The sequence below is a fragment of the Geotrypetes seraphini genome, chromosome 12, assembly GCF_902459505.1.
Source record: "Geotrypetes seraphini chromosome 12, aGeoSer1.1, whole genome shotgun sequence".
Classification (NCBI taxonomy): domain Eukaryota; kingdom Metazoa; phylum Chordata; class Amphibia; order Gymnophiona; family Dermophiidae; genus Geotrypetes; species Geotrypetes seraphini.
Window position 1 is genome coordinate 92,417,350 of NC_047095.1, and position 12,552 is coordinate 92,429,901.

General features: G+C 41.4%; 1 protein-coding gene across 4 annotated transcripts in view; it reads right to left on the bottom strand.

The window, feature by feature from the left end:
• KLHL20 (kelch like family member 20) overlaps nucleotides 1–12,552 on the bottom strand; it is a 162,469-nt gene that overhangs the window by 30,305 nt on the left and 119,612 nt on the right. For all 4 annotated transcript variants that reach the window (XM_033915423.1, XM_033915421.1, XM_033915424.1 and 1 more), the window contains one exon: nucleotides 2,424–2,557. In XM_033915423.1, the coding sequence (XP_033771314.1) occupies nucleotides 2,424–2,557 (134 nt within the window). The remainder of the gene's footprint in view (nucleotides 1–2,423; nucleotides 2,558–12,552) is intronic.

Sequence of the window (12,552 nt, forward strand, 5' to 3'; positions counted from 1 at the left end):
CACCATTTTTTTTTCTCCCACTCTTGAGGATTTCTCATCCATGCAGAGTTTCACCTAGGATTGTTTTTAGCCTCTGATCCACGAGTAACAGGACCTCCAGAGACCCCTGAAGAAGATAGCTTTGTCAAAACATGGACCATGTTGGGTCCATATTCCCCAATGCTCTGGGTCCTAGATGTTTCTTCATGTGGATTATTGGATTGTATTTTTAAATAAAAGCCTGCATCTTGAACATCATCCTCTCCATGGTGTTTTTGTTCTTGTCGGTCTTCCATTCATGCTTTCACCTTTGGTATTACTGGCACATTCAAATGTTTCACATATTCACATTCTAATGAAATTTATATACCGTATTATTGCTTTTTGTTTTTTACCACCATTTGGCGGTATTATGAATTCTGGTCACAGTTTGAAGATATTCACGGTTATACTTTTGGGACCACTGGCAAATTACACCATATGTTACAATAGCATAGTTTTGGTTGTCATCATTTTTCGGAGATCCAGTTTATTTTAGTTACAACCTGTTAGTATTCATGGCATTTTTATTCAATAATATATACATTCATTCTGTCAGCAGGTGTTTCATCAAATATTCAAGTGATTGCTTATTGTTAAGTTCCATCATTTTTCTCGGTACGATTTTGCATTTTAAACTGTATGTACGGTCATAAGAAAAGATTCTTTCAGCATTAGCACATCTTAGCATTACTTCTTTTTTTCACTTCAAGAGTTCCTCACACTCTTAGGATTATTATAAGCCAGATATCTAGTTCACTGTTCTTCTATTTTATCACCTTTTGTATCATTTATCACTTTTTGTATCATTCATGGGTTCATTTATTTCATGGGTTCATTTTGATCTTATAGATTTACACCTTTTAGGGTTTATCTTATGCTCTTCAGTTATGCCCCTTGGCTTTCTTATTTTATAAGTAATACGGAATGTTTTATTATTATCTTACATGTGACATAGTATGTTTTATTTTTTATTTATTCAATCAGTTTTTATCTTTTGTGTAAAGATTGTTCTATTTATTTACATCAGGATACATCTAATATTTTGTATATATGCATTATTTTTATACTAGTCTTCAAGCCCGTTACATTAACGGGTGCTAGAATATGTGTGTGTGTGTCTGTATTTCTTTCTTTCTTTCTCTCTCCTTAGCCTATTTGTGTATTTCTTTCTTTCTTTTTCCTCGGCTTTCCACCACCACCCCTTGCCTGCTCCCCCTGTCCATTCTCCCTTCCTTTTTCTTCCCCTGTGTCCACCACCACCCCTTCACTGCTCCCCTTATCCAGCAGCAGCCCTTCTCCCTTTGTTTTAACTCCCCCCTGTCCAGCAGCACCTCTTTCCTGCTCCCCTTGTCCAGCAGTAGGCCTCCTTTCCTTTTTCTGCTGCCCCTGTCCATCAGCACCTCTTTTCTACTCCCCCTGTCCAGCAGTAGGCCTCCCTTCCTTCCCCTCCCCCCCCCGGTCCATCAGCACCTCTTCCCCTGTCCAGCAGTACCTCTTTTCTGTTCCCCCTGTCCAGCAGTAGGCCTCCCTTCCTTTTTTTGCCCCCCCCCCCATCCATCAGCACCTCTTCCCATGTCCAGCAGCAACCCTTACCTCCACCGACATCCGCCTGAAGCCAACACCGACAACTCTGCCCTCCACCGACATCCGCCTGAAGCCGCCGCGGCCTGTAGGCACCGACAGCCTCTGAGGCCTGCTCCGACTCCCTCCTCGCCGTCGCTTGCTCCCCCCACCCCGGGGAAGCTTGGTGCGTTTCGGCAACCTCCTGTCTGCGGGCCGCCCGCCCATAGTCCCCGGCTCATTCGAGAGAGGAGCCGTGGCGGGCGGGTGAGCAGGCAAGAGGGAAGATGCTGGCACGTGCGCCTGTGCCCCCCCCCCCCTCCGAATCAGCGGCAGCAGTAAGGTGGCACTCTGGTGATGAGTGACGGCGAGAGGGGAGTTGCTCCGTGTTCTGGCCTGCCTCCATGTTTAAAAATCAAATTCGGCATGGAGGCACACCTCATGGCGCCAGGACTCATAAAGTTTCAAGAGCGCATGCGCGCTCTAGGGTTTTATTATTATAGATAGACACCCCCCCCCCCCCCCCGAGGTAGACATTGATTCACCAAAACATGGCCTGTCTGGTCCAACAATAAAGCTGCTATGATTGTCCATATATTGGGTGGCCCTTGGTGCTTTTTTTGCTGCATGCTACTTTTCAATACCAAATGGTAGAACTCATATCCAGATGACAGCAAACATTTCCTGTTCTGCTCATATTTCATGCTGCAGGTTATCAAGAGAGCTCTAAATTTGACCAGTCAAGCACAGCGTAAGTGTAGGTTAAAACCATTTTGTTCCTTGTGTTTTCCCAGATACCTTTTTGAAAGATAATGGTACAAAGATGTCAGAAAATGACCTACCTGTATTGAGAGGGGATGTTCCATCAGACCCTCCAACAGCATACAGAAAACCCCCTAGGACAGCAACTGCCACACCTAAGCGCCTGGTACTCATGGAAGCCACTCGGGTCCACTTGTTCTCTTTAGGGTCATACCTATAGAAACAAACAAAAAGCCGAACATTCCAGTCATCTTAGTCTGGTAGTATATTATGCAGTGTGTCGTGTTGCAACTCGTAAGTAAATGTAACTAGTTACTGAGCTTAAATAAAAATTTTGTCACTTTTACTAGTAAAGAAGTATGGAAAATAATGTGTTACTTTTACCATAGTAATAATTACACCTATTTTTACTCAGTTACTACATCCTTGCAATCAAAATTAAAAAGTAATAGCAGAAGAAAAACATAAATGACAATGCTTCAGTAAATCAAATGAAACAGCAAAACCTGGAACAGGATTTTGCTATTGCAAACCTCATTACACATAGTAGATCATCTCATCTTAAACTTTGCTGTTCAGAGAATATAGCCTATGGGAACAGTAAAATTACATCTGTTTGTTGAACTGGTTACTAGTCTCCACTCAAACAGAACACTGATGTTTGGTCATTTTGAAGCCGAGATGAGGTTAAAGCTGCCTGCAAAATTCAATGAACAGACATATGTCTCTACCACTGGACCACCAGGGCTTATGACAGACTAAGGGGAAGCCTGCAACAGGAGGGGTCAGGTAGGAACTGACCCGACTATAAACCACGACCACCATTTTTGGGCCATTTGTTTGGCCCCAAAATCTCAGTTTATATTTGAGTATATACGGTATCTTCTTGGTACTTCAAATTATCTATATGCATTAAGATATATTGTTCCTTCTCCTCACATTGGAAGACTGCCATATAGCATGCAAGTACTTTAATACCTGAAAAGGCATTCTTCTAAGAAGAAAAGTTCAAGGTTAAAGTTGAGGTCATCACTTGTGATAGGAGTTTCATACAGGGAGGTTAACATTCAGTTTATGTGGATATTTCTCATTTTCTTAGGGAAGTAAAGTGCATCTATTATGCTGGGAGTTCCTGCATGGGATCTGAACTTAGGAGGCAATTCTATAACTGAATGCCTCCATTTAAGCACCCCAGGGCAGCACAGTAGGAGCCTATATGATTTTGTTATAAAATATTAGGTTGTAACCCAGCCATAGACCTGGGCTCAGTGCGAGGGTTTAAATACAGAAGCTGTCCTTGTAACTTACAGTAAATTGAGGCCTGCCCATGTTTTGTCTCTATATATGCCCCCTTGCATTTACATGCTAGGTAAGTTAAGCACTGTAATGGTATGCCTAGGCAGAATATGGACATCACATGTGTATGTACATATACATATAAGCAAAAACAAACTCCAGTTTGTATTTGCTTGTATGTTTTCTTGTACTCCAGTTCCTCCTAATAATTGAGAGTTTATGTACATATGCATGCATCAGTGTCAGTACATATATATGCATATATATATGTACTGACTCCATTATAGAATTGCCCTTTTAGGGCTGGATTCAGCAAATGGTGCCAGGGGAAAAAAAAAAAAAAAAATCAGTGCTCAGTGCTATTCTATATGTAGGTACAGTGGGATTTGGGTAGGTTTTAGAGCTCACATATGTCACTCAAGAGTACAGGGGTCTCCAAAGTCCGAATCCAGTCGGGTTTTCAGGATTTCCCCAATGAATATGCATTGAAAGCAGTGCATGCACATAGATCTCATGCATATTCATTAGGGAAATCCTGAAAACCCGACTGGATTCGGCTCTCAAGGAGGGACTTTGGAGACCCCTGCAAGAGTAGTATATAGAGAAGGATATAGGCTAAGATTTGGTCCTGCCATGATTTGCTGATCAATCAAATTTTGAAGAAGCATAAACACTTGGGAATATGTGGAGGAAGTCATGCTTTTATCCCTCCAGTGATCATTTGGCCAGTTGAGGGCCAGTTTTTTGGCACTTATTCATTGTTAAAACAGGTCTAGACCCTGATGTCCAAATTGTTCCCTCGATGTATTCTTCAATGTTTGATTATGGCAGAAAAATGTCTATTTCAAAAGCCTGCCCTAGTCCCATCCATACCATACCTCTAGCACAGCCTCTTGAGATTTACACTCACTGAGGACAAGCACCATAGAAATCCATCTAGAAAACAGGTTTCGAAAATAGCGAATTGGAAGAGTTTGGTGAGAAAAACATTCATCTGCCTCTTTATGCCACTGTTTGGATATTTTTCTTTTTTGAAAATGAGCACCACAGTAATCTATGGAGCTTTGTAAGTCTAAGTACTTTGAAAATGAGCTCCATAGTGATTTGCGAGATAGAGAAAACATCCATAAAATATTAGACAAGGAGGGCTTTGTGCTTGACTGATTCAACAGAGAACTTGGAATTTTAAACAAAAATATCCTCCAGCACTGAAGGTTATTAAGGTTGTGCCTTGTTTTAAAAAAGTAGAGTTGCAGAAGTTTGGATTAAAAAATGTTTTGCACTTGAATAAATCAAATTTAAAAAAAACAACAAAAAAACCCACAACAGAAAACCCGACAGCATTCTTATTGTGTCAGCATTTATCATAGAAACATATACGGACACAGCTTCAGGTAGAATATCATGAAGGAAGTTGACAGTAGTGAGCACCTAATGCAGTAAACTTTTTAGTACTCTTGGTGCCCCATCAGTGTAGATGTCAATACTGATGCAAGATCGCCATTTGTATATCATCAATGGTGAAGCCAACCCACAAAGAACAAAAGACTAGGGCATTAAAGAAACCCTGCTCTCCTGACCTAGAAGAGCTGTAGTTCATCAAATGACAGCAATACATACACTGATGCATTAAGGCAGCAGACCATTCATGTAGATCCTCATATCACCAAGAAATTAATATGGAAACAAATTTGCATGATAAAACTAAATTGAAAAACAGGAATTCCAGTTAAAAAATACATTTCTTAGACCAAAGCTTCTCAACCCAGTCAAGTTTTCAGAATAACCCCCCCAAAAAATACATAACAGTTTTGCATACCAAGAAGGCTGTGCATGTAAATCTCTCTCATGCATATTTATTGTGGCTATCCTGAAAACCCGAATGGTTAGGTGCTCCCCAGGGATTAGGTTGTGAAGCACTGCATTAAACATTATGGTTCCAATGTGCTTGAGTAAGAAAATCTGAATTTATGAATACCAAAGAAACAGTTAAGCATGTTTTTGCACTATCAATGCATCATTCACTAAAGGTTTTCTATGACATCACCCCCCATTATAATGTAAAATACAGAAGACTATTCCTTTTTATTCTTTCTAACCCAATATGATGCTGGAAAAGCATAGTTACTTGCCTGAAGCAGCTGTTATCCAAAGACTGCAGGCAGCTATTCTCACATGTGGGTGACACCATTTATGGAGACCTGCATGGACAGTGCAAAAGTGTAATATCATTTCAAAAGTCTTTATTACTGAACTGAAGGTCTGGTGAGCTGACTTCAGTTCAGTAATAAAATTAAGAAGCTAAGAAGAGAAGAGAGGGTTGTTGAGAATATCTGCCTGCTGTCCTTGGATAATACCTGCTACAAGTGAATAAACTATGCTTTATCCGAGGTCAAGCAGGCAGCATATTCTCACATATGGGAGTCCCTAGCTGCCAGGATCATGCCTCTGAGAAGAGGGTTATTGACAACTACCATGAGCCTGGTGAACTCAAAAAGGGTTGGAGGGAAGCTGGCATCTAAATGGAAAATAAATTTTGTAGAAATGATTGGCCAAACTGACTATCCCATCTGGAATGATTCTCCAAACAATAGTGGGATACGAATGTATGAATTGAGGACCAAGTGGCTGCTTTACAGATGTCCTCAATGAAAGTGGAACATAGATGAGCTACTGAAGTCACCATTGCTCAAACTTTGTGAAGTGACACAGCCTTGAAGTGTCAGCCCAGCCTAAGCACTGCAAAAAGAGATACAGTCCGCCAATCATGTGAAGATGGTTCTCTTCATGACAGGAGCATCAAATCTGTTTGGATTGAGAGACAGAACAGCTGAGTGGAAGATCTGTGAGGTTAGTGCATGTTTACAGTCAAATGTGTGGAGCACAGCTTCACCAGGGTGAGAAAGTGGTTTTGGAAAAAAGGCCAAGAAAACTATGGACTGGTTAGATGAAACTCCAAGATGATCTTCGGAAGGAACTTGGGATGAATGTGAAAAACCACCTTATTGTGGTGGAATGTTGTATAAGGTGTATATGAAACAAAGTGCTTTAAGTTCATTGACTCTGCATGCAGATGTGAGATGCTTGAGGGATGAAATTGAGAGTAGTTCAAATGGAGGTTTCTTCAGAGTGGAAATTACAACATTAAGGTACCAAGTCACCAAAGGAGACTTGATTGAAGATCTAGTATGGAAAAGGCCTTTCATGAATCTGGTAACCAAAGGACATACACACAATGGTTTTTTTATTTAATTGAGTATGAAAGCACTACCATGTTTCCCCGAAAATAAGACCTACCCTGAAAATAAGCCCTAGCATGATTTTCAAGGTAGGTCTTAATATAAGCCCTACCCCTGGAAGCCTAAACCGAATGTCCCTGGATTCATCGGCAGCAGCACTTCCCCCTGCCCCCATTGCGCAGCTGAATCCTCCCATCTTTATATCTCTCCCTCCCGTCTGAACCCCGCTGACCCTGAGACCTACAAAGAGCAGCGTCTGCAGCACTCTAAACAGGCTGCTTCTTGGCCTTCTCCTGCTGGGTTATTCCCTCTGCCGCATCACTGATGTCATCAGTTAACATGGCGCATAGAAGGCCCCAGTGGGAGAAGGCCACGAAGCAATCTGTTTAGAGTGCTGCCGATGATGCTCTTTGAAGGGAGGTAAGTCTCGCGGTCGGCGGGGTTTGGATGGGAGAGATGAAAGAGACAGCGGGGGTTCGGCTGCGGGGGGCTACTCAAGTGTTCTGCACGGAAAGGAGGGATAGAAGCTGTGCAAGCATTCTGCTGCACGAGGGATGGGATGGGAGGGATAGAAAGATGCTGTACAGAAGGGAGGGATAGAAGCCGTACACGAGAGGGGAGGGAGGGATAAAAAGATGCTGCAAAGGGAAGGCACAAGGGGATGGGTGAGAGGGGAGGAAAGATACTGCACACGTGGGAGAGAGAAAGGAAAGAGGAAGAATTGGGGTAAAGGAGAGAAAGGGATGATCATGTAAATGAAAAAAATAAGACCTACCCCGAAAATAAACTCTAGTGCATTTTTTGGGCCCAAAATTAATATGACACTATCTTATTTTCGAGGGAAACATGGTAATAGCACTTAGATGAACTCTGAATGAAGTCGTTTTTAGTCCAGAGTCAGAGAGGTGTAGACGATAATCTAGGGCCAATGGAAGAGGACAGTTATTTGGATCTAGTGTGTTATTGTTACACCAGATTGTGAAATGAATCCATTTTAAATGATAGCAGCACTGCGTGGAAGGTTTTCTAGAGGCTTTAATGATGGTTGACACTGGTGCAGATATTACAAAAGCATTCAGTGGTTGGGAGAGAGATATCATGATGTGAGAGCTAATGAACATAGATTAGGATGGAGGAGAGAGCTTTCATTCTATGTTAGCAAGGTTGGAAAGATTTGAAGTGTGATGGGTTCCCTTATGCTGAGCTGTAGGAGAGGGAACCATGGTTGATGTGGTCACTGAGATCCTGTGAGAATCATGGTGGCTTGTTCTTGGCAAAGTCTGAGTAAAGTTTTCCCATGTAAACAGAGGGAAAGCAAAAAGGAAATTGTCTCGCCACTCAAGGAGAATTGGCATCCAACTCCAGATGATTGGGAGTGTAAAGTCTGGAACAGAAGAGTAAAAATTTGTGATTGTAAGGGGAAGTAAAGAGATCTACTGCTGGGGTTCCCCAATTCACAAATATCCAATGTAACGTGTCAGAGTTGAGTGACCACTTGTACGGCTGTAGAAGTCTGCTCAACTTGTCTGCTAAGATATTTTGTTTCATTGCTAGATAAACTGCTTTCAGGAAAATGTTGTAAGGAATTGCTCAGGACCAGATCTGGATTACTTCTTAGCAGAAGCGGTGAGACCCTGTTTGTTCACCCTGCCTGTTCACTTAGTACATGGCTACTTGGTTGTCTGTGTGGATGAATACTACTTGAGAAGATGATCCTAGAATGTGTACAGAACATTGTGGATTGCTTGCTCGAGAAGACTGCTATGGAGAGCTCTTTTGGGAGGACTCCATGAGTCCTTGGGTATGGAGACTATCAAGGTGGGATCCCCATCGGAGCATGGAGGCATCTGTCATCAATATCTTTTGATGTGGTGGCACTTTGAATAGTGGGCCCCTGGAATGATTGGTCAGCCACCAATGTAAGGACTCTTGGAGATGTGAGGTTACTTCCAGCCGTTGGGATAGTAGTCCGGTAGCTTGAGACAAATGGGTTGAAAGTGATTTGTAGATGGGCAAATGGAGTTACATGTACTGGGAGGGCTCCATGAAATATATCAAACAACCATGATGCTGTTTAAAAATTCCTTTAGGAAAGAAGGCAACACTTATCTTGGGTGGAACCAGCCACCACCAATGCTATCAAGATTTGAAGACCGTTGGTCGCATCATTGAAGTTCCCAGACAAGCATTTTTTTGCATTTGATCAATTTATAGGGAGAGGCAGCAGCTCTTAACAAATCCCCCAAAGAAGATCCGTGCAGTATTGAAACGCCCTCACCAACAGGCGTTGGGAGTTTGTATCCAACATACCAGCATTGGTCGTGGCTAGTTACATCCAAGATAAGTGTTGCCTTCTTTCCTAAAGGAATTTTTAAACAACATCATGGTTGTTTGATATATTTATTGAATGAAACCAAAAAAAGGGGTTCTGTATATACAACACAAACAATTTTAGCACATACGGATAATCAATTTAAATGGTGGGAAGGAGGGTTAGAGCATAAATGATTACAATATCAAATTCAGGATGCAGACCTGGAATGCTATATAGATCATAGGAAGTCCTATGATCTGATCATCCAATATATGCTCACCTCCAATCCCAAGTGAGAAATTTATACAGATATTTTAGATGGAAACTCTATTTAATTGATATAAAATGATCTTTTGATAAACCCTGCTAGAATTTGTGTGAAACAGAATTAACCTTTTCCTATCGTGTGTCCCGGATAACGGGACATTCCAAAAATGACATAGACAGTGGATGGTCTGTATGGACTAATAAATAGCCAGGAACACAAAATATTTGAATTTACAGACTTATGACTTATTTACATTATGTTTACAATAGGCGTAAATGATAACGGTGAATAATACAAAACTTTGCTAAAATAATTACGATTGGAACCAGCGTAACGTAAAATTTATTATGATAGGAAAAGGTTAAAGCAGTAGCTATTTTTTTTAGCACTTCCAAGAAATTCTTAAAGTTATGGCACATAAAGTCTTCCACAAACATCATGTTACCCACATTTTTTCTATATAGCTGATATTGGGTAAGATAGAATTTTAGGTCTGATCTCTTCCATATCTTAGTGTTCCTACTTGAAATCAGAGGTGTTTCCTGTGAGCAGGCAGGATAGAAATATGGATGTATGCTTCCTTGAGGTTGAGAGAGCATAGCCAGTCGTTCTTCTGTAATAGTGGTAATAAGGTTCCCAGAGAGACCATACAAAACCTCTCCTTCACCAAATATTTGTTGAAAGCATGGAGATCCAGAATTGGACTGAGACCTCCAGATTTAAATGATATGAGGAAATACTTTGTGTAGCATCCTCGCCGTTCTTCTGCAAAGGAACTTGTTCTATGGAATGTAACTGGAGGGGGGCTGAGAGCTCCAGGCAAAGGAGTGTCTTCCGCTGGGAGTTGTAAAGAGACTGTTTTGGGGGATGGTTCAGAGTTTCTGTGTAAACTAAGGGCATAGCCCCAATTCACCACTTGAAAGATCTAATGATCCGATGTTATTAAGGACCATCTCTGATGGTAATGGTGAGTTGTCCTCCTGTGGATAGAGTCTGATATGAAGGTTGAGTAACACTGACCATGCTCTCTAAAAGAAAATCAAAAAGACTGTTGCTGTTTGGCCTGAGCTGGTGCAGAAGTTTTCTGCTACCTCTGTTGTCTGGGGTGTCTTTGAGTGGTTGGTCAAGGGGACACAGAAGGCTGGCAGTATTGATGCCTTGAATAATAAATGGAGCACTTGGAGGTATTTGATTATCTCCTTGGCTGCTGAGGCTGATGAGATTTTGAGGAGGATAAGTTTGTCATGCAATCAGTGTGAGGTTTAATTTTTTTCTTTGGCCTCCTCTATACAATCTACAAATAAATCATCCACTGTACAGGGTATGTTTGAGAGACAGTCCTGAACATTAGAGTCTAAATCTGAGATTCTTAGCCATGTTTGTCTCCGCATGTCAATGGAGACTGCAGCTGTTCGAGCTGCAATATCAAATGCATCAAATGTAGAGCAAACCATATACTTTTAGTTTCTAGAAGATCATGCATCAGATGTTGAAAAGGTAGATGTTCTGATCATATAAGCCATCAACCTAACTTTGTTCACACACCAATATAGTGAAAAACACCCAGTAATACACACTCAGGTAACTCTTATATTTAATGAGTATTGGGAGTTCAGATTCCACCAATTCAAACGAACTGGAATGGAGTGGTGCTCTTCATAATTCCCTATTATAATTTTTATTTCTAGTTTATAACTTAATTTTCTTTATAAAATATGTAGGACTAAAAAGATAAGTTAAATTTTAAACTACATAAGTTATAAAGAAAATTAAGTTATAAACTAGAAACAAAAATTATAAAAGGGAATTATGAAGAGCACCACTCCATTCCAGTTCGTTTGAATTGGTGGAATCTGAACTCCCAATACTCATTAAATATAAGAGTTACCTGAGTGTGTATTACTCGGTGCTGATCATATAAGGACATCTTTTGGATAAGAGACTGCATTTAGAACATCATATAAAAGTTGTAGTTTAAGATACTGTTCGCCAGCATAGAGCCTTGGAACATTCTGCTACCAAATTTATCCAGAGTTCTGCCTTCTCTCCCAGGGGAAGTGCTGGCAGATGTTCTGGAACTGTTTACTCTCTTTAAGGCAGACACTACGACCAAAGACTGATGTTGCAGTTGTGGTCTGACAAATCCTGAACAAAATTAGATTCAATAAAGAGTGTCCAACTTACGTGGAGCCACTGGGATGGAAAGTGGAGATTCCCATCCTTAAATAAAGCCTCCTTCATGAGGTAGTGAAGAGGAATCTTAATGCAGTCTCTGGGCCACTCCTTGTAGTCGAGAGTATCCATAAGTTCTGCTCGAGGCTCTGCCTCAGACTCCATGTTTATTGGGAATGCTTGACCCATCTGTCGAATAAATTTTGTAAAAGACAGGCTTTCTGGTGGTGACCTACGACAAGGCAGTGAAGGAGATGGGTCCAAAGGTATTCCATAAGACTCATTTGCTGATAACTTTGTATATATTGGTAGAAGAGCATTTAGACAAGTCTAAGTCATAAGCCTCGACTTCAGGCCTTGTAGAACAAGATCAATGTCAAGGAGAGCATTGAGGAGATTGATGAGATGAGCGCTCAGGCGAGTGCTGAGATGATAATCCACGTGTCGTGATGAACATTGAGAGGAGTGTCGAGAATGAGATGATGAACTGTGCTCCTTTGATGACGATGCAGGCCTCTATGTAGATCCTTGACGTCATGGTGTCCGAGGGCGATGCAATGGAGCTCTTAGGTATTGTTTGGACTGAGCTGAGGTTGGGAATGTGGGAGCAGAAATTGGCTAGTAGGATAGCAGAAGATGAGGACCCTGGGAGAGGTAGGAGGCAAACTATGTGAGGACAGATTCACGGAATCTAAGTGTAGACAACTTACCAAGGAGTAAGCAGTGATTAACAGTATCAAAGGCTGCAGACAGGTCAAGAAAGATGAAGATCAAGTAAAGGCCTTTAGATCTTGCCAGTAGCAGGTCACTGCAGACTTTGGTGAAGGCAGTCTCTGTGGAGTGTAGGGGGCAAAAGCCAGATTGTAGAAGATCAAGAGTGTCAAAATGAAAGGAAGTCGAGTAAGCAACATGGGACCGCA